This window comes from Schistocerca serialis, chromosome 7, assembly GCF_023864345.2.
Source record: "Schistocerca serialis cubense isolate TAMUIC-IGC-003099 chromosome 7, iqSchSeri2.2, whole genome shotgun sequence".
Lineage (NCBI taxonomy): Eukaryota > Metazoa > Arthropoda > Insecta > Orthoptera > Acrididae > Schistocerca > Schistocerca serialis.
In genome coordinates this window covers 48,304,152-48,331,624 of record NC_064644.1, presented here as the reverse complement: position 1 = coordinate 48,331,624, position 27,473 = coordinate 48,304,152, and the positions used below count along the sequence as shown (strand labels likewise).

Here is a 27,473-nt window from a genome sequence, read left to right as displayed (position 1 = left end):
TTTTTATTGCCGTTTCAAATATACCGGTCATTTTTGAAACACCCTGTAGGTGCAACCACAATGGAGGGGTACCGGTTGAGAGGCCAGACAAACGTGTGGTTCCTGAAGCCTTTTCAGTAGTTGCAGGGGCAACAGTCTGGATGATTGACTGATCTGGCCCCGTAACACTAACTAAAACGGCCTTGCTGTTCTGCTATTGCGAACGGCAGAAAGCAAGGGGAAACTACAGCCGTAATTTTTCCCGAGGGCATGCAGCTTTACTGTACTATTAAATGATGATGGCGTCCTCTTGGGTAAAATATTCCGGAGGTAAAATAGTCCTCCAGTTGGATCTCCGGGCGGGGACTACCCAGGAGGACGTTGTTATCAGATGGCTCTGAGCACTATGGGACTTAACATCTATGGTCATCAGTCCCCTAGAACTTAGAACTACTTAAACCTAACTAACCTAAGGACAGCACACAACACCCAGCCATCACGAGGCAGAGAAAATCCCTGACCCCGCCGGGAATCGAACCCGGGAACCCGGGCGTGGGAAGCGAGAACTCTACCGCACGACCACGAGATGCGGGCTGTTATCAGAGAAAGAAATCTGGCGTTCTACGGATCGGAGCGTCGAATATGAGATCCCTTAATCGGGCTGGTAGGCTAGAAAATTTAAAAAGGGAAATGGATAAGTTGCATTTCGATATAGTGGGAATTAGTGAAGTTCGGTGGCAGGAGGAACAAGACTTCTGGTCAGGTACTACAGGGTTATAAATACAAAATCAAATAGGGATAACGCAGGAGTAGGTTTAATAATGAATAAAAAAATAGGAGTGTGGGTAAGCTACTACAAACAGCATAGTGAACGCATTATTGTGATCAAGATAGATACGAAGCCCAAGCCTATTACAGTAGTACAACTATATATGTCCACTAGCTCCGCAGATGACGAAGTTATTGATGAAATGTATGATGAGATAAAAGAAATTTGTCAGATAGTGAAGGGAGACGAAAATTTAATAGTCATGGGTGACTGGATTCGATAGTAGGAAAACGGAGAGAAGGATACGTAGTAGGCGAATATGGATTGGGGAGAAGAAATGAAAGAGGAAGCCGCCTGGTAGAATTTTGCACAGAGCATAACTTAATCATAGCTAATACTCGGTTCAAGAATCATGAAAGAAGGTTGTATACATGGAAGAACCCTGGAGATACTAGAAGGTATCAGATAGATTATATAATGGTAAGACAGAGATTCAGGAACCAGGTTTTAAATTATAAGACATTTCCAGAAGCAGATGTGGACTCTGACCACAATCTATTGGTTATGAACTGTAGATTAAAACTGAAAAAACTGCAAAAAGGTGGGAATTTGAGGAGATGGAACCTGGATAAACTGAAAGAACCAGAGGTTGTAGAGAGCTTCAGGGAGAGCATTAGGGAACAATTGACAAGAATGGGGGGAAGAAATACAGTAGAAGGAGAATGGGTAGCTTTGAGAGAAGCAGAGGATCAAGTAGGTAAAAAGATGAGAGCTACTAGTAATCCTTGGGTAACAGAAGAGATATTGAATTTAATTAATGAAAGGAGAAAATTTAAAAATGCAGTAAATGAAGCAGGCAAAAAGGAATACAAACGTCTCAAAAATGAGATCGACAGGAAGTGCAAAATGGCTAAGCAAGGATGGCTAGAGGACAATTGTAAGGATGTAGAGGCACATATCACTAGGGGTAAGATAGATACTGCCTACAGGAAAATTAAAGTGACGTTTGGAGAAAAGAGAGCCACTTGTATCAATATCAAGAGCTCAGATGGAAACCCAGTTCTAAGCAAAGAAGGGAAAGCACAAAGGTGGAAGGAGTATATAGAGGGTCTATACAAGGGCGATGTACTTGAGGACAATATTATGGAAATGGAAGAGCATGTAGATGAAGATGAAATATGAGATATGATACTGCGTGAAGAGTTTGACAGAGCACTGAAAGACCTAAGTCGAAACAAGGCCCTGGGTGTAGACAACATTCCATTAAAACTACTGACAGACTTGGGAGAGCCAGTCCTGTCAAAACTTTACCATCTGGTGAGCAAGATGTATGAGACAGGGGAAATACCCTCAGACTTCAAGAAGAATATAATAATTCCAATCCCAAAGAAAGCAGGTGTTGATAGATGTGAAAATTACCGAACTATCAGTTAAGTAAGTCACAGCTGCAAAATACTAACGCGAATTCTTTACAGACGAATGGAAAAACTGGTAGAAGCCGGACCTCGGGGAAGATCAGTTTGGATTCCGTAGAAATATTGGAACACGTGAGGCAATACTGACCTTACGACTTATCTTAGAAGAAAGATTAAGGAAAGGCAAACCTACATTTCTAGCATTTGTAGACTTAGAGAAAGCTTTTGACAATGTTGACTGGAATACTCTCTTTGAAATTCTAAAGGTGGCATTGGTAAAATACAGGGAGCGAAAGGCTATGTACAATTTGTACAGAAACCAGGTGGCAGTTATAAGAGTCGAGGGGCATGAAAGGGAAGCAGTGGTTGGGAAGGGAGTGAGACAGGGTTGTAGCTTCTTCCCGATGTTATTCAATCTGTATATTGAGCAAGCAGTAAAAGAAACAAAAGAAAAATTTGGAGTAGGTATTAAAATCCATAGAGAAGAAATAAAAACATTGAGGTTTTCCGATGACATTGTAATTCTATCAGAGACAGCAAAGGACTTGGAAGAGCAGTTGAACGGAATGGACAGTGTCTTGAAAGGAGGAATAAGATGAACATCAACAAAAGCAAAACGAGAATAATGGAATGTAGTCGAATTAAGTCGGGCGATGCTGAAGGAATTAGATTAGGAAATGAGACGCTTAAAGTAGTAAACGAGTTTTGCTATTTGGGGAGCAAAATAACTGATGATGGTCGAAGTAGAGAGGATATAAAATGTAGACTGGCAATGGCAAGGAAAGCGTTCCTGAAGAAGAGAAATTTGTTAACATCGAGCAAAGATTTAAGTGTCAGGAAGTCGTTTCTAAAAGTATTTGTATGGAGTGTAGCCATGTATGGAAGTGAAACGTGGACGATAAATAGTTTAAACAAGAAGAGAATAGAAGCTTTCGAAATGTGGTGCTACAGACGAATGCTGAAGATTAGATGGGTAGATCACATAATTAATGAGGAGGTATTGAATAGAATTGGGGAGAAGAGGAGTTTGTGGCACTAATTGACTAGAAGAAGGGATCGGTTGGTAGGGCATATTTTGAGGCATCGAGGGGTCAGCAGGTTAGTATTGGAGGGCACCGCGGAGGGTAAAAATCGTGGAGGGAGACCAAGAGAGTAATGTACTAAACAGATTCAGAAGGATGTAGGTGGCAGTACGTACTGGGAGATGAAGAAGCTTGCACAGGATAGAGTAGCATGGAGAGCTGCATCAAACCAGTCTCTGCACTGAAGACCACAGCAACAAGACGACCGTGCGTTGCGCCATTGTTGTGGAGAATAAATGCGGGGTTGCGTTGAGCTATAGTGACTGAATTTTCAACGTTTTTGTTAAACAGGCACTAGGAAATTTCGGAACGAAACTACATGTTGGTCGTACAGTGTGGATCACCGGTAACCTCTCATGATCATTACCAGAACGTTAAGTCGTTGCCTATTGGAACCACTTACGCAGGCGCTTCACAGTGTTATCATTGCTTTAATGTTTTTAGTGGTGAGTGTCCATAAAGTCAGGAAACAATAGGAGGACGCGTTTCGCCAAAATCTGTTTAAAAATTTGTTTAAACTGTATATCTCCAGAGCCAAAGTGTTGGTGGCAGGTAGATTTTATGCTTTTATGAATCTTAATTAATTTTAAATCCCTATACTGGGAGACAGAGTATTGCTGGCACACGTCCACAGCCGTCGATTTTTGATGTATTAGAAAAACTCAAGATAAACTTTCGAAACGTCAATTAAAAAGGAGAATTCCCGAATATTATTTGAAAATTAACAAAACATTTCTTTTAAAATAACTCGAGTTCCAAAGGGAAAATAATAATGAAATTAATTCAAAGAGACGAAATTATTATAAGTTCGTAAAAGAAATTTTAATGCAAAGACATTATTGCTTTACCACCGTAGAATAACTAAATATGGTCCAAATGGCTCTGAGAACTATGGGACTTAACTTCTGAGGTCATCAGTCCCTTAGAACTTAGAACTACGTAAACGTACCTAACCTAAGGACATCATACACATCCATGCCCGAGGCAGGATTCGAACCTGCGACCGTAGCGGTCGCGCGGTTCCAGACTGTAGCGCCTAGAACCGCTCGGCCACTCTGACCGGCCCTGCAACTAAAGAAAGAAACATTACCCTTACAGATGATTACTATCTAAAGAAATATTTCGTAGCAAAACACTTGAGTAAAGAAAATAAATAAGAAATTAATAGTTATTTCATAACGGAGCGAAACACAGATAAACAGTGTCAAGAAACTGCATTGCTGGCGTAGTGTTCAATAATTAATTCATAATCGAAGGAGAAGCTGTGAGATTATATACTATAATGTATCGTAAGTAAAGGAAATTCCTTAAGCGGTAGATCTGTACAGGAGTAATTAATGTTGAGTAATAAGTGTTTATTGGATTTCATATTTAATTAGAGAGATATCTAATTACAAAACGTGAGGTTCACGAAAGGTAATGGCACACTGCCAGATCACTTTAATGTCGCGGCCTGCCGAAAGCCTGAATAACCAACTTCCGCAGCGCTCGTCGCTGCGAGACGTTCCTGAAGAGAGTCACAGAAGTTCTGAAATGCACCGACACAGATGTAGTGCCATGCCGACTTCAGTGTCGTGGCCAAATGCGCTAGGTTTCTCAGTCGATGATCCATGGTGCGAACAGCCTGATTGAGGTGGTCCCTCAGATTTTCGATTGAGTTCAAATCTGAGTAGCTTAGCGGCCAGAAAGTACGGTAAACTCCTGCTGACGCTCTTCTAACCACGCACGTACACTGCGAGCTGTGTGACAAACTGCATTGTCCTGCTGGTACATGCCATTGTGCTGAGGAAAAACAAACTGCCAGTAGGGGTGGACATGTTCCCCAAGGGTAATGGTTCAAAAGGCTCTGAGCACCATGGGACTTCTAAGGTCATCAGTCCCCTAGAACTTAGAACTACTGGGTGATCAAAATGTCAGTATAAATTTGAAAACTGAATAAATCACGTAAAAATGTAGATAGAGAGGTACAAATTCACACACATACTTGGAATGACATGGGGTTTTATTAGAACCAAAAAAATACAAACTTTCGAAAAATGTCCGACAGATGGCGCATCATCTGATCAGAATAGCAATAATTAGCATAACAAAGTAAGACAAAGCAAAGATGATGTTATTTACAGGAAATGCTCAATATGTCCACCGTCATTCCTCAACAATAGCTGTAGTCGGGGAATAATGTTGTGAACAGCATTATAAAGCATGTCCGGAGTTATGGTGAGGCATTGGTGCCGGATGTTGTCTTTCAGCATCCCTAGAGATGTCGGTCGATCACGATACACTTGCGACTTCAGGTAACCCCAAAGCCAATAATCGTACGGACTGAGGTCTGGGGACCTGGGAGGCCAAGCATGACGAAAGTGGCGGCTGAGTACACGATCATCATCAAACGACACGCGCAAGAGATCTTTCACGCGTCTAGCAATACTTTGTTGTTTGTTTTTTGGTTCTAATAAAACCCCATGTCATTCCAAGCATGTGTGTCAAGTTTTACCTATCTATCTACATTATTCAGTGGTTTATTAAGTTTTAAATTTATACTGACTTTTTGATCACCGGTACTTCAACCTAACTAGCCTAAGGACAGCACACACATCCATGCCCGAGGCAGGATTCGAACCTGCGACCGTAGCGGTCGCGCGGTTCCAGACTGAAGCTGCTAGAACCGCTCGGCCACTCCAGCTGGCCCCCAAGGGTAGATCCATAGTTATATTGAACCACTGTGCCTTCGAGAATGACGGGATCAGTCAAGGAATGCCCTCCAGCCTGGACCCATCCGACGATTGTTGCACAGTGTTTGCGTTCACACGTTTCTCGCCGTACACGTCAACCCCGCACCTGCTGCGGAGGCCCGCACGCAGCAACTACGGCTTCCATGCCTGCATTTACTGTTAGACATTTACACAAAAAATTTCCTTGGTAAGTCTGGCTGGTTCATTGCCACCTGCGCAATAAGTTTGTCTTCTCAAACGGCTGGAAACTTTGGACGACGTTTAAAAATGCAATGTTCCGAGCAAAAATTATCCATGTCTGCAAAAATAGAAAAGTTTTGCGTTCTTCATGTATCAAGATTTCTTCCGTTTTGTGGAAAGAAGTACCTTTTCTGTCTAACGCCTATGTCAGGTCATAAGAATTCTTAATCGTTATTAGTTGCGTTGCGGATTCACCTGGACAAACAAGTGCGAGACGTTGAAGGATCAAAAAGTGGAAATACAAGAACTACGTCACAAACAAATTTTCTACGCTTTTTCGTCAGGCGTTCGTGGGTGGAATACAGTACGGTGCACGAAAGACTAGTTCCGAGCACAAACTGGTCGCCAATTACGCACGAATTGTTGCCCGCCACGAGCAGATACAACAACAGACAGATAAATAATAATTAGATAAGAAGGAAATAACTAACAAGCTAGTGCAAACGTTTATTTGAAGACATGCGCGGAACAACGGGCTACCCCTGTAAGGGATCCGTGATCCCACAAGCATAGATGCTAGTATACGACGCCCAGGTCGATAGTAGACAGGAGTCGATTGTCGAGCACTGCAGGAGGCAGTGAGATTAGTGTTGAGTGCGCAGAGTAGTACCAGTGTGTGTCGAGTGAGAAGTAGTGCGGGAGAGACAGGCAAGAATGGTGGTCGAGTGAGTTGTAAACGGTAATATTCACCGGAGTATGCCGAGTGAGCACGTCCCCCTGATCGTCGTGGGGTTGACGCTCACTAATACCGATTCGCGAGTGATATGAAACAGAAAGTGACAAGTGCCGAATTACGTGTTTCGCGTCAACCGCGTCGGCCAGCAGCAACCATGGATTGCAGTGAGGAGTGTTGTGAATGTTAACCATCAGCATTGCGTGTGACGAAGTACTGAAAATCAGCAACCAATAAAAGATATAACTGTAATTAGACGTGTAAGGCGAAGGTAGCAACTGCCTCAGAATTTGTGTGTTCGTAGAAAATACAATACAGTTTGTACATCGCAACCTTTGTGGTCCTTGATAATAGAAAAACTTTCAATCATTCCACTATTCAGTTGCAAAACAGCCGCACTCGGTTGAAGTACCCCCGAAACCACAGCAGAAAAACCGATAGCCTTTCATCCATTAAGCACACGGTCATATAATCATAATAATTAACTGTTTGGCGGCTTCGATAAATTACACAAAATCCAATAAAAGAATTTAATCGGGGGAGTTTCACTCCTCAAATGTGAAAGGTTAGAGATAAGTGTTGCCATCTGTTGCTGGGAGAGGGAACTATCAAAATTGAAAATGGTCTGACTTCTAAATATCGCATTAGGATATTTTGCAGTGAGACCAATGTCAGTTTTGAAGTTCCCGCGCCCAACAACAGTTGGCAACACTTATTTCCAAGCTTTTATATCTGAGGGTTAGCCCGTTTTTCCGCTCATGTCTTCAGTTTCAGCCGGCCGCGGTCGCCGAGCGTTTCTAGGCGCTTCAGTCCGGAACCGCGCAACTGATACGGTCGCGGGTTCGAAACCTGCATCGGGCATGGATGTGTGTGTTGTCCTTAGGTTAGTTAGGTTTAAGTAGTTCTAAGTTCTAGGGGACTCATAACCTCAGATGTTAAGTTCCGTAGTGCTCAGAGCCATTCTTTTCTTCAGTTTCACTGAAATGACGACAACTGGCAGGCGACAATGAGCAATCTAGTACTCAGGTCCAGCTTTTCATGCGCCTCTCAGAATACGTGTGTGAGCCCTTTATGATGAAATTTGGGTAGTACTATTCTTCAAAAGGGACTTTAACGTTTTAGGCTGTGGTAGCTGGATAATGGCTCTGACATGTTTATTGCAAGGATGAAGACCTCTTTTGCTAACCGTGTGACCAAGGTATTCGATCTGTGGTTTAATGAACTCACACTTCTGATGATTGCAGGGAAAGTCACTGACTTCTAGGGTTTGAAATAAATGGCGAGGATAACGAGTTGCGTTTTTAGAGGTGCCGCTAACTATTTTAACATCTAAATACTGTCTGCACAGCAGAGTATATACCAGAACAATTGCTCTTATGTATAGCTGAAAAATCGCCAGATCACTTCCAACGCCGAGTGACAGTCTAATATAGCGATAGAGACTAAATGATGTGTTGATTGCCATTAAATTCCTGTGGTGGACATCTAAATGTAAATGAAAGTACGCTTTGGATAGATCCACGTTAGAAAAATATTGACCACTAGCAAGTTTCGCTGTGTTTTTCTCACACCGTGGCATCGAGTCTATGAGGGACTGCGTATTATTTGAAATTTTCTCAGGAAAAAGATGGGCGTGGTCCCGTTGATGAAGGTATTGAAGTCTTGCAAGAAATGGAGCCTCTTCTTGAAAAATCGGGCGCTGCGACCAGTATAGGACAAGCCCTACAGAAATAGGGTCTGGCTGTTGGTTTTAGCGAAACACGTGCAGCACACCTGAAGTTTGCCTTGAATAGTTGAGCAAATTATCTGCAAAGCGAATTCAGATCACCAGAAGGTAAAATTGCTGAAACCTCATCCTTGATGCCATTGATGTATCCATAAATTTATAGGATGTTCTATCCCAGCATTTGTGACCAGCACCGCTGTTACTTAATCAAAAGAGAGTCGAACCATTTATAGCCCAATCCCAAGCGATCCGTTGCCTCTGCGATCTGCGGTACAATGATAGCCACACAAATAAATATAATAACCCATCCACCTACTCAATTGCAAATCTCATCACCTCCACAACGATTGTGCTGACTGCAAAGTCCTCCAGCCTTTTAACACATGCAATGAACCGCATCCCACATACCCCCTTAAGTATAAGACCAAATCATATCATCCTTAATCCACCCCACCCACTTCCTCCGTCCTACTTCCACAGCTGAAGATATAGTCAGACTTTCTACCACAGTCCTTCTTTCGAACTGCTGTCTCTCTAAATCTCCCTAGCTGTGCAGACTGTATTCCACTTCAGTGTAACCGCCACCTACTCTCATAACGAAGCCCGCTACGATTTCGACTGTTTATCTACCTTACTTTAATCTGTCCATTTCACTGTCAAATATTAATAACAGCAAACGGTGTGATAGGAGTGCAGTATGGTCTGCAGCTGTGCCTTATCAAGTCGCATTAGCTACCCTCATCAAGTCGCATTAGCTTCCCTTCAACTGCAAGCAATCTACGTCCTTTCCTAGCCTCATTTCAGTCGCCTTCCCCTCCCAGACCATGACGTCAACATGAAATATACCCTTCCTTCCAGCTGCAACGTACCCAACCCATTGCAAATGAAGCTTCTAAACCAGATTTTACTTGCCCAGATTGTAACTCCACTTATCTCCAGACACCAACATTCCACCGTCAGCTCCTTTCCACATACACATCTCACATTCTTTCTACATAATATGCTTTCCAATATCGCCCACATCCAGATTCGTAACCAGAGTTATCAGGGGTCCCCATGACGTCATCCTCACCGTAAAGAGATTGTACGTCACCATAATTTTTTCATAGACATGATCATCGCCCGTCATATGTCGTGACAACCAGGAGGATTTACATTACTGGCCATTAAAATTGCTACACCACGAAGATGACGTGTTGCAGACTTGAAATTTAACCGACAGGAAGAAGATGCTGTGATAATCAAGTGATTAGCTTTTCAGAGCATTCACACAAGGTTGGCGCCGGTCGCGACACCAACAACGTGCTGACATGAAGAAAGTTTCCAACCGATTTCTCATACACAAACAGCAGTTGACCAGCATTGCCTGGTGAAACGTTGTTGTGATGCCTCTTGTAAGGAGGAGAAATGCGTACCATCACGTTTCCGCCTTTGATAAAGGTCGGATTGTAGCCTATCGCGATTGCGGTTTATCGTATCGCGACATTACTGCTCGCGTTGGTCGAGATTCAGTGATTGTTAGCATAATATGGGATCGGTGGCTTCAGGAGGGTAATACGGAACACCGTGCTGGATCCCAACGGCCTCGTATCACTAGCAGTCGAGATGACAGGCTTCTTGTCCGCACGGTTGTAGCGGATCGTGCAGCCACGTCTCGATCCCTGAGTCAGCAGATGGGGACGTTTGCAAGACAACAACCATCTGCACGAACAGTTCGACGACGTTTGCAGCAGCATGGACTATCAGCTCGGACACCATGGCTGTGGTTACCCATGACGCTGCATCACAGAAAGGAGCGCCTAGGATGGTGTACTCAACGGCGAACCTGGATGCACGAATGGCAAAACGTCACTTTTTCGGATGAATCCAGGTTCTGTTTACAGCATCATGATGATCGCATTCGTGTTTTGCGACATGGCGGTGAACGCACATTGGAAGCGTGTATTCATCATCGTCATACTGGGGTATCACCCGGCGTGATGGTATGGGGTGCCATTGGTTGGACGTCTCGGTCACCTGTTGTTCCCATCGACGGCGCTTTGAACAGTGGACGTTACATTTCAGATGTGTTACGACCCGTGGCTCTACCCTTTATTCGATCCCTGCGAAACCCTACATTTCAGCAGGATAATGCACGACCGCATGTTGCAGGTCCTGTACGGGCCTTTCTGGATACAGAAAATGTTCGACTGCTGCCCTGGCCAGCACATTCTACAGATCTCTCACCAATTGAAAACGTCTGGTCAATGGCGGCCGAGCAACTGGCTCGTCAGAATACACCAGTCACTGCTCTTGATGAACTGTGGTATCGTGTTGAAGCTGCATGGGCAGCTGTACCTGTACACTCCATCCAAGCTCTGTTTGACTCAATTCCCAGGCGTATCAAGGCCGTTATTACGGCCAGAGGTGGTTGTTCTGAATACTGATTTCTCAGGATGTATGCACCCAGATTGCGTGAAAATGTTATCACATGGCCGGCCGGAGTGGCCGTGCGGTTCTAAGCGCTATAGTCTGGAGCCGAGCGACCGCTACGGTCGGAATTTCGAATCCTGCCTCGGGCATGGATGTGTGTGATGTCCTTAGGTTAGTTAGGCTTAATTAGTTCTAAGTTCTAGGCGACTGATGACCTCAGAAGTTAAGTCGCATAGTGGTCGGAGCCATTTGAACCGTTTGTAATCACATGTCAGTTCTAGTATAATATATTTGTCCAATGAATACCCGTTTATCATCTGCATTACTTCTTGGTGTAGCAATTTTAATGGCCGGTAGTGTACTTTTCAGCAAGGTAATGACCGCCTGCACGTGGCAAGAGTTTCTACTATTTGTGCTCATGCTGCTAGCTTAAGGGCCAGGGATGGACCAAGATGTTGTTGACTTGCTCAATTTGTGAAGCTCTTTCTCCAGAATAAATTATCCACTTATTCTGAAATTGTAACCATTTTTTTTGTCTGAAGATGTACATCACGTCTACTGATTTCCGTCCCATTCGGATAATTCTTTCTTGGTGTGTCTTTTTTTTTTCTTAGAGTGTATTTATGAAAAAAGTCAAACCAAGTGTAGTACGAGACGAGTGTGTCAGTGCGGCTGTGGTGGACAGGCGCCCCCGGCGGTGTGGCGCGGCAGGGCGGCGTGGCGGACGACTGCTGCCGCCTGGGCTGCTCGCTCAGCACGCTGCTGCGCTACTGCAAGTTCGACGACGTGGTGCAGCCGTCTCGGGCGCACAGCGACGGCGACGACGGCGGCGGCGCCTGCGTCGACGGCGACGAAGAACTGTTGAGCCTGCAGCTCCTGCACGGGTGCGTAGCCACTGCCTCGCGGCCGAGTCGCCAGCGTCCCGTACGTGTCACCCGCGAGCGTCGTACCTAGACTATCAGGCGCCCCATTTCACTCCTACGGCACACGCCCCACGCAGTTACAAAGGCTTCACCAGCCTGAACAGTCCCCCACTGACATGCAAGGTCTACATCTACATCTACATTGATACTCCGCAAGGCACCCAACGGTGTGTGGCGGAGGGCACTTTACGTGCCACTGTCATTACCTCCCTTTCCTGCTCCAGTCGCGTATGGTTCGCGGGAAGAACGACTGTCTGAAAGCCTCCGTGCGCGCTCTAATCTCTCTAATTTTACATTCGTGATCTCCTCGGGAGGTATAAGTAGGGGGAAGCAATATATTCGATACCTCATCCAGAAACGCACCCTCTCCAAACCTGGCGAGCAAGCTACACCGCGATGCAGAGCGCCTCTCTTGCAGAGTCTGCCACTTGAGTTTATTAAACATCTCCGTAACGCTATCACGGTTACCAAATAACCCTGTGTCGAAACGCGCCGCTCTTCTTTGGATCTTCTCTATCTCCTCCGTCAGACCGATCTGGTACGGATCCCACACTGATGAGCAATACTCAAGTATAGGTCGAACGAGTGTTTTGTAAGCACGTCCTTTGTTGATGGACTACATTTTCTAAGGACTCTCCCAATGAATCTCAACCTGGTACCCGCCTTACCAACAATTAATTTTATATGATCATTCCACTTCAAATCGTTCCGCAAGCATACTCCCAGATATTTTACAGAAGTAACTGCTACCAGTGTTTGTTCCACTATCATATAATCATACAATAAAGGATCCTTCTTTCTATGTATTCGCAATACATTACATTTGTCTATGTTAAGGGTCAGTTGCCACTCCCTGCACCAAGTGCCTATCCGCTGCGGATCTTCCTGCATTTCCCTACAATTTTCTAATGCTGCAACTTCTCTGTATACTACAGCATCATCCACGAAAAGCCGCATGGAACTTCCGACACTATCTACTAGGTCATTATATATATATATATATATATATATATATATATATATATATATATATATATATATATATATATTGTGAAAAGCAATGGTCCCCTAACACTCCCCTGTGGCACGCCAGAGGTTACTTTAACGTCTGTAGACGTCTCTCCATTGATAACAACATGGTGTGTTCTGTTTGCTAAAAACTCTTCAATCCAGTTACACAGCTGGTCTGATATTCCGTAGGCTCTTACTTTGTTTATCAGGCGACAGTGCGGAACTGTATCGAACGCCTTCCGGAAGTCAAGAAAAATAGCATCTACCTGGGAGCCTGAATCTAATATTTTCTGGGTCTCATGAACAAATAAAGCGAGTTAGGTCTCACACGATCGCTGTTTCCGGAATCCATGTTGATTCCTACATAGTAGATTCTGGGTTTCCAGAAATGACATGATACGCGAGCAAAAAACATGTTCTAAAATTCTACAAGAGATCGACGTCAGAGATATAGGTCTATAGTTTTGCGCATCTGCTCGACGACCCTTCTTGAAGACTGGGACTATTTGTGGTCTTTTCCAATCATTTGGAACCCTCCGTTCCTCTAGAGACTTGCGGTACACGGCTGTTAGAAGGGGGGCAAGTTCTTTCGCGTACTCTGTGTAGAATCGAATTGGCATCCCGTCAGGTCCAGTGGACTTTCCTCTATTGAGTGATTCCAGTTGCTTTTCTATTCCTTGGACACTTATTTCGATGTCAGCCATTTTTTCGTTTGTGCGAGGATTTAGAGAAGGAACTGCAGTGCGGTCTTCCTCTGTCAAGTTGTCTCCACACCCGTACACGTCCATCCGCTCCATACAATTTGAAACGAGACTCGTCCGACCAGGCAACATGTTTCCAGGCATCAACAGTCCAATGTCGGTGTTGACGAGCCCAGGCGAGGCGTAAAGCTGTGTGTCGTGTAGTCACCGAGGGTACACGAGTAGACCTCCGTCTCCGAAAGCCCATATCGATCATGTTTCGTTGAACTGTTCGCACGCTGACACTTATTGATGGCCCAGCATTGACATCTGCAGCAATTTGCTGAAGGCCTTCACTTTTAATCATGTTAAACGATCCTATTCAGTCGTCCTTGATTCGGTTCTTGCAGGATTTTTTTCCGCCCGCAGCGATGTCGGAGATTTGATGTTTTGCCCAATTACTAATATTCACGATATATCATCCAAGATAACCGAAAGAACCTTTCCAATATTTCAAGAAAAAACAGACCTCCAAAAATATGTCGTGTGACGAGGGCCTCCCTTCGGGTAGACCGTTCGCCTGGTGCAAGTCTTTCGATTTGACGCCACTTCGGCGACTTGCGCGTCGATGGGGATGAAAGGATGATGATTAGGGCAACACAACATCCAGTCCCTGAGCGGAGAAAATCTCCAACCCAGCCGGGAATCGAACCCGGGCCCTTTGGATTGACAGTCTGTCGCGCTGACCACTCAGCTACCGGGGGCGAACCAGACCTCCAAAATTTTATGTAAGTAAACTGAAAGATATCAACAACAAATTTACAGAAACTCTACACAGAAAACCAAATAAAACAGACTGGAACAGAATTAGAGAAACCATGGTACAATCAGCCACTGAAACTATACTGACCAATAAAAAATATTGTAATGAAGCAATTGAAAGATTGTAATGAAGCAATTGAAAAGCGAAGACAGGCTTGGATAAAATGGAATAGCAAGAAAACCTCCGAAAATCACGAAATCTTCTTCAAGGTTAGGAAACATACATCAAAATTATTGAGAACTAAGAGGCTCTTCAACAAAAACCAAATCGATGAAATAGAAGCAAATTTTAGAACACATCACACTCGGGAATTTTAGAAAGCCTTTAAACCATAACTATCGAAGTTTAAACCTCCTACATTACATATAAGAGCACTCGATGGAAAACTAAATTTGAATGACAAATCATGTCCTGCAGCTTTTCGAAATTACTTTTCATCCCTAGTGAATGTTGAAAATCGAAATAAAAAGCTTGATATCTGTCCTACTGTTCCTCCTGCGCATAGTCCCCCTCCCACATTACAAGAAATCATGAAAACTATACAAGGCTTGAAAAATAACAAATCTGGAGGTGAGGATCGTATCTTGGCTGAAATGTGGAAATACGCAGGTCATGACACATTAAAACATCTCCATGATATCATAGTGAAGATTTGGGAAACTGAAACTCTACCTCCAGATTGGACCGTAGCAATTATTCACCCACTTCATAAAAAAGGCACTAAGAGTGATCTGAATAATTACCGAGGAATCTCTTTGCTACCAACGACAAGATCTTTTCCAGACTGTTGTTAAACAGAGCTGAATCAGTCTTAAATCAATAATTGGGCGAATATCAAGCTGATTTCAGGACATCAAGATCCTGTGCAGAGCAGATCCATAACCTGAAATATCATCCGCCAGATCAAGATCAAAATCGTTTGTTGTGACCTTTGTCGACTTTCAAAAAGCATTAGACTCAACTGATCGAGATACAATAGTGAACACCCTTGCCGAATTTTATCTCGATAGGAAAACAATCAATGTAAGAAGTTCCACTTTAAATAACACAGTGTCAAAGGTCAAGTTCAGAGGCGAACTATCAGAACCACTTTAAATCTGTACAGGGGTGAGACAAGGTGACCTGTTCTCTCCATTGCTGTTCAACTGTGTCCTGGAAAAGATAGTCAGAGAGTGTAAAACAACCGTACCGCCAGGTTATGGGATTCAAGTTGGACACAAAAGAAATGGCCCCAGTGGAAACTGTTTGGCTTTTGCTGATGATCTGGCACTCATTGCAAATAATATTAACGAAGCTAAGGTTCAAGTGTCCAGCCTACACTCAATTGCTGCTAAGATTGGCCTAAAAATAGCATTTGACAAAAATGAATTCATCACAAACATCAAACACGCTCTTCCTCATACTGAAATACAACAAGAGAAAATCAAGCAGTCGAAGAAATTTAAATATCTTGGAGAAATAATTACACCTGACGGTTCAGAAAATGCAGCTGTAGAACGCAGGTGTTCTGAACTAGAAGGTGCTTTTCATCTGTGCAAAGACTTATACAAAAGCAAAAGCCTGTCTTTAAACCTAAAACATTGTCATTATAACATCGTAATTAGACCGTCAGCTTTGTACGCATCAGAATGTTTAAACATGACGAAGAAAGGATCACTACGAAAACTTGAAATAAAAGAGCGGAAAATTTTGAGGAAAATCCTTGGCTCTATCAAAGAAAACGGAGAATTCAGCCGAAGATACAACTATGAATTATATGAACATGCAGAAGACATTGTTACCAGCATGAGGAAGCGGAGAATGATGTTTTTTGATCACGTGGAAAGAATAAACGCGCAAAGACTTACTCATCGCATACATTCATCAATTTCAAAAACAAAATCTTATTCAAAATGGGCAAACCAAGTTAAAAAGGATTTACAGGAAGCTGAAATTTCATCTGATGACATTCAGGATCGAGAAGTTTTCAGAGAAAAAGTCAAAATTACTAAAAACCTTATTTCGCTTACTACGCCAGTTCCACATCCTGCCAGCAAATGGCCAAAACAGAGAAAAGAAGTACAGTCAGCCAAAATGAAAACCTACTGGCAAAAGAGGAAAACACAATCAGGGAAGAGATAAAAATCTTCGTTGTCCATAGTAGGCCGAAACATTAGCAAACAAACAAAAAATACACGGTACAGTCGTGAGATGGTCATACGGGAAAATCCCCACTTCGTCGATACCTCGTGCGCCGACTATACACCACATTCAGACTCACTTAAATCTTGATAACCTGCCATTGTAGCAGTAGTAACCGATCTAACAACTGCGTTCAGACACTTATTGTCTTACATAGGCGTTGCCGACCGCATCGCCGTGTTCTGCCCGTTTACATATCTCTGTATTTGAATACGCTTGCGTGTACCAGTTTATTTGGCGCATCAGTCTAGTAGGATAAATAGAAAAAAGAGATACGTTGTGTTTTACAGAAGACAGAGTTTTAATAAACCAGATTTAGTTCGCAAACTCCGAGTAGTCAAAATGAGCTTTCAACCTCAGCAAGATGGTAATACACAATAATCAAAGAAGTTAAAATATTTGATCATTTTTTTAGTAAGATTGTGGTTATATATGTACACTGTCTTTATTATGAGGATTACATGATAGGGGGATTCTGATAACAGTGATTAGGGACTGGAATGTGGGAAGTATTGGAAAGGAAGTTGTATGGAAAAATGTTCAAATGTGTGTGAATTCCTAAGGGGTCAAGGCCATCGTTCCCTAGACTTACACACTACTTAAACTAACTTCCGCTAAGATCAACACACACACCCATGCCCGAGGGAGGACTCGAACCTCCGGCGGGAGGGGCCGCGCAATCCGTGACATGGCGCCTCAACCCGCCGGCCACTCCGCGCGGATCTTGACAATTTGCATCGATGCAAACAAAAAAGGTATAATAATTTCTCGTGTTAAAGATGATTTGTGGGATGTGTGACCCTTATATTTCCCATATATAGTTAGAGTTGGTTATTGACTTAATAAACGTGTCTGATTTTGAAGTTCGTTGGCTACATTGACGTCAAGGGGACCTCCGTACACTCATCGAGTTGCGCAGTTACTGTTATTATTACTTCAGATAATATATCGAATTACAGGCAGGAGCACAATAGAGAAGTAATAAGGTCCTTAGCATCGTGGACGCTGCTTAGTCAATAAAACTGTTAATTTCAAACTTGCTTAAATGCTGTTAGTGCACGGCAGATTGAAGAATTCACTGTACTGGTCATCACGCTGCATTTTGGACTAAATTCTGAAATGCACAATGCGGAAAACTTTTCTAAGTCTCATTCAGAAATTTTACAAATCCCTAGATCTACTGCACGAAAATCCGAAACGGCTTTAGCAGCGGCTGACGCGCTGTACATCACCACGTGTCTCGCCTCTACCGGCTCTTGCCATCAGCTGACCCTGGCCAGTAAGATCGCTGCCTTTAAATACCGTTCAAAGTGCCGCTGAAAATATCATAAATCGCATTTTTAGCACAGATTAATTGTTAAGACTAAACATCTAAACCTATCTCGTAACTTGCGCTTTCGCGCTGATAGATCTGACAAGATGTGATACGTTAATTTCATTGTTTTTTATAGACAAATCTTGCAAAATGTCTCTTGTCCATCGTCGCGGACTTTTCAAAGAGTGGAAACTATAATAAACTTATCGCTATCACAAGTGTTAAACATGAAACAGGACTAAAATTTCACCAACATTTAGGTAGTGATATTGGTTTTCGCTGGGTATTTTATTTGTGATTTATTATTATATCGTAATTATGCATAAGCTACTACGAACAACGTAGCGAACGCATTATTGTAGCCAAGACAGACACGAAGCCCACGACTACCACAGTAGTACAAGTTTATATGCCCACTAGCTCGACAGATAATAAAGAAGTTGAAGAAATGTATGTTGCGATAAAAAAAAATATTCAGGTAGTTACGGGAGACGAAAATTTAATAGTCATGAGGCACTGGAATTAGACTGTAGGAAAATGAAGAGAATGAAAATTAGTAGGTGAATTTGGGAAGGGGTAAGGAATGAAAGAGGAAGCCGCCTGTATAATTTTTCACAGAGCATAACCTAAACACAGTTAAAACTTGGTTTAAGTATCATGAAAGAAGATTGTATTCAAGGAAGACGCCTAGAGACACCAGAAGGTTTCAGACAGATTATATAATGGTAAGACAGAGATTTAGGAACCAGGTTTTAAGTTGTAAGACATATCCATGGGCATATGTGGACTCTGACCACAATTTGTTGGTTATGAACTGTAGACTAAAACTGAAGAAACTGCAAAAAGTTAGTAATTTAAGGAAATGGGAGCTGGATAAATGAAAGAACTAGAGGTTGTAGAGTGTTTCAGAGAGAGCATTATGGAACGGTTGACAAGGATGGGGGAAAGAAATACGGTAGAAGAAGAATGGTTAGCTTTGAGAGATGAAATAGTGAAAGCAGCAGAGGATCAACTAGGTAAAAAGACGAGGGCTAGTAGAAATCCTTCGGTAACAGAAGTATTGAATTTAACTGACAAAAGGAGAAAATATAAAAATGCAGTAAATGAAGCAGGTGAAGAGGAATACATACGTCTCAAAAATGAGATCGACAGAAAGTGCAAAATAGCTAAGCAGAGATCGCTAGAGGACAAATGTAAGACTTTACAAGCATATATCACTAGGGGTAAGATACGTACTGCCTGCAGGAAAATTGAAGAGACCCTTGGAAAAAATAGAAACACCTGTATGAATACCAAGAGCTCAGATGGGAAACCAGTCCTAAGCAAAGAGGGGAAAGCAGAAAGGTGGAAGGAGTACATAGAGGGTCTATACAGGAGCGATGTACTTGAGAGCAATATCATGGAAATGGAAGAGGACGTAGATGAAGATGAAAAAAGGCTCCGAGAGTAGACAATATTCAATTAGAACCACTGATAGCCTTGGGAGACCCAGCCACGACAAAACTCTTCCATCTGGTAAGCAAGATGCATGAGACAGGCAAAATACCTTCAGACTGCAAGAATAATAAAATAATTCCAATCCCAAAGAAAGCAGGTTTGACAGGTGTGAAAATTACCGAGCTATATGTTTAATAAGTTCCGTTTGCAAAATACTAATAATTCTTTACAAACGAATTGAGAAACTGATAGAAGCTGATATCGGGGAAGATCAGTTTGGATTCCGCGAAAAGTTGGAACACGCGAGGCAGCACTGAACCTACAACTTATCTTAGAAGATAGGTTAAGGAAAGACCTGCGTTTCTAGCATTTGTAGACATAGAAAAAGCTTTTGACACTGTTGACTGGAATACTCTCTCTCAAATTCTGAAGGTGGCAGGGGTAAAATACAGGGAGCGAAAGGCTATTTAGAATTTGTACAGAAACCAGATGGCAGTTATCAGAGTCGAGGGGCATGAAAGGGAAGCAGTGGTTGAGAAAGGAGTGACACGGGGTTGTAGCCTATCCCCGATGGTATTCAATCTGTATATTGAGCAAGCAGTAAAGGAAACAAAAGAAATTTGGAGCAGGAATTAAAATCCATGGAGGAGAAATAAAACCTTTGAGGCTTGCCGATGACTTAGTAATTCCGTCAGAGGACCTGGAAGAGCAGTTGAACGGAGTGGACAGTGTCTTGAAAGGAGGATGTAAGATGAAAATCAACAAAAACGAAATGAGGATAATGGAATGTAGTCGAATTAAATCAGGTGATGCTCAGGGAATTACATTCGGATATGAGACACTTAAAGTAGTAAATTAGTTTTGGTATTTGGGGAGCAAAATAACTGATGATGGTCGAAGTAGAGAGGATATAAAATGTAGACTGGCTATAGCAAGGAAGGTGTTTCTGAAGAAGAGGAATTTGTTAGCATAAAATGTATAGATTTAAGTGTCAGAAAGTCTTTTGCTCAGGTATTGGTATGGAGTGTAGCCATGTGTGAAGTGAAACATGGACGACAAACAGTGTAGACAAGGAGAGAATAGAAGCTTTCGAAATGTGATGCTACAGAAGAATGCTGAAGATCAGATGGGTAGAAAATGTAACTACTGAGGATGTACTGAATAGAATTGTGGAGAAGAGGAATTTGTGGCACAACTTGACTAGAAGAAGGGATCGGTTGCTAGGACACACTCTGAGGCATCAAAGGATCACTAGTTTAGCATTGGAGGGAAGCGTGGTGGCTAAAAATCGTAGAGGGAGACCAAGAGATGAATACACTTAACAGATTCAGTAGGATGTAGGTTGCAGTAGGTACTGGGAGATGAAGAAGCTTGCACAGGGTAGAGCAGCATGGAAAGCTGCATCTAACCAGTGTTTTGACTGAAGACCACAACAACAACAATTTTGTATTGGTCAATATTAACTTTATTCTGCATTAACTAACAAACATTATTTGTATTATTATTTGTATTTCTCCGCTACCGGTCGTATTCATGTATATGATATTTAATTTAACATTCTGCAACGCGTTTTGAGAAAGTTTTGTTCATTAAAAGAAAGTGTGAGTGGTATTAGAAAAAAAACAAATAATTATTCCACACAGTTACGGTTCACAAACTTAGCCAGCCTGGCCACAATTAACAATTATACATCTACAGCTACTTAGGATTGTTGTCTCGTACTAACGCTGTTCTTATTGTCTTTCGAACTGTTGCGTTTTTAAATGAGTTTTTTAATCGTCAGTAGCATGATCCGACTCATTACTCTGACTGTACAGTTTTAATAAAAGAAAGTGTTACTGAATTTCGATGATCCTGTTCAAACACTATCAAGCTATGATCGCTTGAGGCGTTTTGAAGTTATTAATTTTATAGATAAAGGTACATCTACATCTTACACCATCTCTAACTAACGTGCCTATTATGTAGCCTTATTATTACTGATTTTGGGTATGTGGCGGTCGTGAAACAATTTGCAGCTTTTACGCTTCCTCCATCTCAGCACCCTCCTGACAGACGCGGTGTACTTTGTGGTCGATACATCCCGCCAGTAGTAGAGGCTGAGGTGTGTCCGGATTTTTTTTCTTTGTTGTTATTTTCATAACCTGATACAGGTAGGCCAGCAGCGGCATACTACGCCGCTCTTCGGCCACAGATATGATTAAAGATACAAAAGGAGACAATCGCAGAACAGACATGGTGGATATACAAACGTAGACATACAAAATTAAAACAGACAGAGCCTTTCACGGGCGCAGTGTCGAAAATAAAAACGTTCAGAAACGTGGACACGCACAGAGATGACACACGCAAACATTGGAGCACTAACGATGAAACACTGGAACACGAACACAACGGCACACACAAACACTAGGCGATGATCTCCGGCGCGCACGGATGTGTACGGGTCCGGGGACCTGCCAAAAAGGGGAAAATGTGGGGGAGGAGGGAGAGGGGAGGGTGGTGATGCCAGTGGTAGAGGAGATGGGAGGGGGGAAGAAGGCAGGGGGGTAGGGGAAGCCCGGGCGGAGGATGGAGGGAGGCAGGGAGGAGGGAGAGAAGGAGGGAGGGTGCCCTTGGGAAAAAACACAGGGGGTGGATGGGGAGGATCAAAGTTGGCAGGAGGGGTAGATGGTGGGGAGGAGGGCATCATCAGGGAGGGGGAGTTGGCGGAAGCTACCGTGGTCAGGGCTATGGAGAGTGGAGAGATGGAGAGCAGGCGGAATGTGGGAATGGAGGCGCGGCAGCGGATGGGAGTGGGAAAGGATGGGAGAGACAAGCGGGTGAGTGGGATCAAGTTTGTGGGAGGTGTAGAGGATCCATAGGACTAGGTGCGGGAACGGGATGAGGTCATATAGGACCCGCGTGGGGGATGGGAGGCGGATGCGATAGGCGAGGCGGAACGCATGGCGTTCTAGGATTTGAAGGGATATGTAAAATGTGTCCAGACTAGCGCTGTATGCCAAACCTGCGCGCGTCGAAACAAACGGCTTGAGAACAAAATTGCTTCTGTCGAAGACGTTGGTGGTAATCGTCGAAACCATGAGCATTTACTAGATTTGACGCGCAAGAAATCTGAGATCGTTTTATACATCACAAATGATTACTTTAAAAAAGCGTCAGCTATTTTAATTCGCCATTTCGTCAGACTCAGCTAGTGTTCCACCATGGGTGGGTTGCAGTACCAAATGTCCCCTGTTGTGAACACGCCTGTTCCTAAGTGTGTGATGTGTGCGCAGGCCGGAGGCGTGGTGCGGTACGTGGCAGCCGGCGAAGCCTGCGCCGCCTAGTGGTGAAGTGGAGTGCACGTGTTCCAGAGGCGGCGGCGGCGAGCAGCTGGAGAACGTGGTGCGCAAGGTCAGGGCGCGGCTGCGCTGGCGGCGCCGGAGGCGGCTGAGGCGGCGGGGGCGGCGGGGGCGGCGGGAGCGGCGGGGGCGGGCGCTTGGCAGTGGCAGACGGCCGTGCCGTGCCGCCGGGGGCAAGGTCCTGCACAGCCTAACAGCATGCACTGCGCCACCACCTGCTGCTGCTGTCGCGCGACAGACAATTGCTCACAGCTTCTCACCCATTTCACTAATGCCAGCTTGTTATTGCATATTCAAGCACACCTATATTCCATTACTCACCTTTGGTTGGCCGGTTGATTCGGGGAACAAACAGCGAGGTCATCGGTCCCACCCGATTAGGGAAGACAGTCGGCCGTGCCTAGTCGGAGGAATAATCCCGGAACTTGCCTGAAGGGATTTAGGGAAATCACGAAAAACCTAAATCAGGATGGCCGGACGCGGCGGTTTCGAAGTGTTCAAAACTGGTTCAAATGGCTCTGAGCACTATGCGACTTAACTTCTGAGGTCATCAGTCGCCTAGAACTTAGAACTAATTAAACCTAACTAACCTAAGGACATCACACACTTCCATGCCCAAGGCAGGATTCGAACCTGCGACCGGAGCGGTTGCTCGGCTCCAGACTGTAGCGCCTAGAACCGCACGGCCACTCCGGCCGGAAGGTTTGAAGTGTCGTCCTCCCGAATGCACGTCCAGTGTGCTAACACCTGCGCCACTTTGCTCGGTCAATACCCACTGTACGGTGCGTAGCAGAGGGTGTATTGTACACCGTTATCAGGTTGGGCCTGGTGGTCTAGTGGTAAAGAGTATGCCTTGAAACCAAGAGGTCATGGCATCAAATTCCAGTTGGAGTTATGAATATTTCAGCCTGCTTTAACCTATCCTTCGTCTCTCAGTGATGTAAGTACTCGCCGGGAATGGTGCGATGCTCAGAATCCACTTTAGAATTTAGAGCCCCTTTCACCAGTTGGAAAATTGAGGTGGGTTATGTCCGTGCAAGACTCCAAAGTGGTTTACAATGGAAAATCTTCCAATGTCCCATTGAGCCACAAGGGAAGGCCAGTATCATTTTGCCACTTTCCTTTTCCATTCGCAGATAGTACGTGGGAAGGGAGACAGTTGGTACCTCTCTGTACGTACCAGAGTTTCTGTAATTTTGGTGTCGTTGTCATTATGTGTCGAGGAAATATGGGATATAACAAGGTAACCTGCTGATTTGAATGGAGCGCAGTGAAGGTAGGCGTGGTAGCAGAAGGTGGGGATGGTCACATTCCACTCCGTGAGCTGTAAGTTTGTTTACCATCATTCGTTTTCTGGCAATATCTTCTAGAAATTGAAGTTGGGGGCTTGTGCTTTCAGTAAACGTAGGCCACGGCACATACAGCATGAAACTGAAATGTGTATCTTGTGGCAAAAGGTTCTTAGACGCCTGATCTCACAAGGGCAATATTCCTTGGCCAGTACACTATCCCATTTTCACATCTCTCCACATTTTTTTATGAGGCTATCTAAAATCCATTGTTTACACCAATTGCTCAAGGACCCTTACGTGCCTGCAGAAGAGCATTCGCCAAGCCGTGTCAGAGATCTTACAAGTCGTCCTTGTCCTTATTGTTTGTGATAGCCCATCTGAAACTCGCTGGGAAAACCTGCTGAACATTCTTTTTTAATGTAATGCAGCGTTCAGGAAGTCGACGTACGTGACACGTGGCTGTCAATGCCGCTGGCTAAAGTACAGAAAATGCAACCTCTGCCATTTCCAGCATCGAATAATAAGACTCTATTTCACTCTTTGAGCTATTCATAGTCCACGGGATCATTAATGTCATTCTGGTGCCAGCGCAACCTCAAAACAATATGTGCAGAATTACTGATGTACGAAGGATATCTTTTGTTCAACCCCCAATATGTAGCGAAATTAAAACAACAGTGAAAAATCCGGTGTAGCTTTGTACAGATGTGTTGTGTATTGTCTCTAATTTGCATGTTTATCGCGCCACATCGCACTTTTTAGTTCCGAGCGCACAAAGAGAAATTAAAGATGCCTAGAAAACGGTGTCTCCCGCAAGTTTGAGGTCCTGCTGAGAGCTTGGGACTCATAACGCAACTGTCACGCATTTCCTTCTTCACGAAAATTCTCGGCTGCACACTGCAGGGGCAACGAAGATGATGGTGCAGCGTTTTCGATGGGAAGTTTGTGATTACCCACCATGCAACCCAGACTTGACTCCCTCTTACCTTCATCTCTTTATTCATATGAACAGCTGGCTATGAGAACAGTATTTACATACAGACAACGAGCTGCAGTTCAGCGTACGGAATTGTCGAAAGTCTACGATAAAGATACTGGAAAGTTGGTACCACGCTACGACAATGTCCAAGTCGCAGAGGTGACTATGTAGAGAATTAGTTAAAAGGTGTAGCTAACTGTTGCAAATAAATCATTTTATTTTTATTTTTCACTGTGGTTTCCATTTCGAGACTGATAGGAGGTTGGCAAAAAAAAATAGCGCTCGGAGTTGCAAGTGCTGTATCCGACAACAGGATGTCGTTAACGGGATACCGAGGTTCACCACTGTCACTCAGTAAATAAAATACAGTAGAACTTCAACTATCCGACCCTCGATTAACCGACTCTTGGAAATGTCCGATTACGCGTCCGACGACCAGTCTGCGCTCCGCGCCGAACAGCGTACCAGCGCTGTCGATCAGTTTTACTCCTGTCACGAATTACAAGCAAGTGAATGTTGGCTTCACCACTGGAAAAATCGTCATGGCGTTAGGCAAGTTGCTGCTTCGGGTGAAAAACTTTCTGCTGATAATGATTCAGCTAGGAAGTTTGCTGAAAAATTTAGAAAAAAAGAGGCAGAAAATAATCTAGTAGCTGCTCTGTTATACGAGTACAACATTGACGAGACTGGGTTAAACTATAAAATGTTCCCACAAAAAAATCTTTCCTTGAAGAACGAAACAGCCAGTGTCACGACACTAGCAAAGGCCAGTTCAGCCACTGCAGTATGTAGCAAAGCCATAAATTTATGTTTGTAATTGGCAAATCTAAGAAGCATAGAGCTTTCAAAAACATAAACTTGTCAGCACTTACTGTTTATTACAAAGGTAAAAAAAGGGCTTGGGTGAATCATAATTTTTTTAAAGGATAGTTTTTGATGCATTTGTTGCCCGCAGCTCGTGGTCGTGCGGTAGCGTTCTCGCTTCCCACGCACGGGTTCCCGGGTTCGATTCCCGGCGGGGTCAGGGATTTTCTCTGCCTCGTGATGGCTGGGTGTTGTGTGATGTCCTTAGGTTAGTTAGGTTTAAGTAGTTCTACGTTCTAGGGGACTGATGACCATAGATGTTAAGTCCCATAGTGCTCAGAGCCATTTGATGCATTTGTTCCTGCTTTTAAAAAAATATTCGCATTCCAAAATCCTATCATCCCTTGCAACTGTACTTGTAGACAGCGCCCCAAGCCACCCCTCTGACTCTGAACTTCACAACTTGATTTTAAAAGCTATATTTTTGCCCCCCCCCCCCCCATGTGACTTCAGTAATCAATCTGTTCAGCTCACACTGGTGGAAATGAGACCCCGATGTAGATGACCCCCACCCTTCCAATATGTTTCCATGTTTATCTAACGACATCGCCAGTTACGATTGCAGTGGAAACTGGATCAATGGAGACGAGATGCCTGGTCGAATGAATCACGATTCTTGTTACACTAGGTCAACGATTGTGTCCAGATACGCCATCATCGTGGCGAACGTCTCCTCGAATCATTGCACCAAATACGCAAGCCTCTGGAGGCAGTATTATTGCTATAGGAGAAATTCACCTGGTTTTCCATGGGACCTGTGATAGTAAGGAAAGGCACCATGACAACAGCTGGCTTCTCGATGCTCGATGTCTTCCGCGAGGGCGAAAGTATCTACCAGAACGATGACAGTCTATTCCGGAAGTCCAGAATCGAGCTGCAGTGAGTTTAGGAGCTCGATCGTGACGTCACATTGATGTCGTGGCCACAAATTCGCCTGATCTGAACCTGCTGTAGTACATCTGGGATGCCACTGGGCGCCAGCATTGCGTCAAGAAACCACAGGCCCGTAACTTACGGGAATTGCGTGACCTGTGCGTAGGCATCTGGTGCGACATGCCTCTGGTGACTTACCAACGACCTGTCGAATCCACGGTGCGTAGACCCGTTGCTAAACTGCTTCCAAAGGTGGATCAGCACGTTACTGAAGGCGTGGCGGTCATAATGTTTTGACTCCTCAAAGGATGATCGTCAAACAGATCACTGAGTAATTATAGAACAGCAGGGTGACTCCACAAGCGTACTTCTCATCTCACATCGCATTACTGGCCGGGCCACCATACTGACAGAGGTAGCCGCACGTTGCTACCTTGGAACACAACTCTAGACTGGCTCTATCAGCGGGTTTGTAATGCTCCGTCGCTTCCTTGTTTCTTGTTGACGTACAACGGCATAGCACAAAATCGTGGTTGGTCGTAGCGTGACAGGGGCCGCAGTACTTCCCGAGCATGCGCTAAATAACACGCTTTAAAGCATGTGAATGATTATGTTTCCTGGCGCCAACTGCTTTTCTCCTCGCACCAACCTAGATACTGCCAAGTGATTGCTTGATGATGCTAAAGCTTTTTGCTTATTTCTTTTTATGACATTTCAGGTCAG

The 27,473-nt window shown here is 43.9% G+C and overlaps 1 protein-coding gene across 1 annotated transcript in view; it reads left to right on the top strand.

The window, feature by feature from the left end:
* Positions 1–27,473, top strand: part of LOC126412639 (insulin-like growth factor II) — a 74,762-nt gene that overhangs the window by 6,266 nt on the left and 41,023 nt on the right. Inside the window, exon 2 of the mRNA XM_050082320.1 lies at positions 11,714–11,952. Coding sequence (XP_049938277.1) covers positions 11,714–11,952 — 239 coding nt within the window. The remainder of the gene's footprint in view (positions 1–11,713; positions 11,953–27,473) is intronic.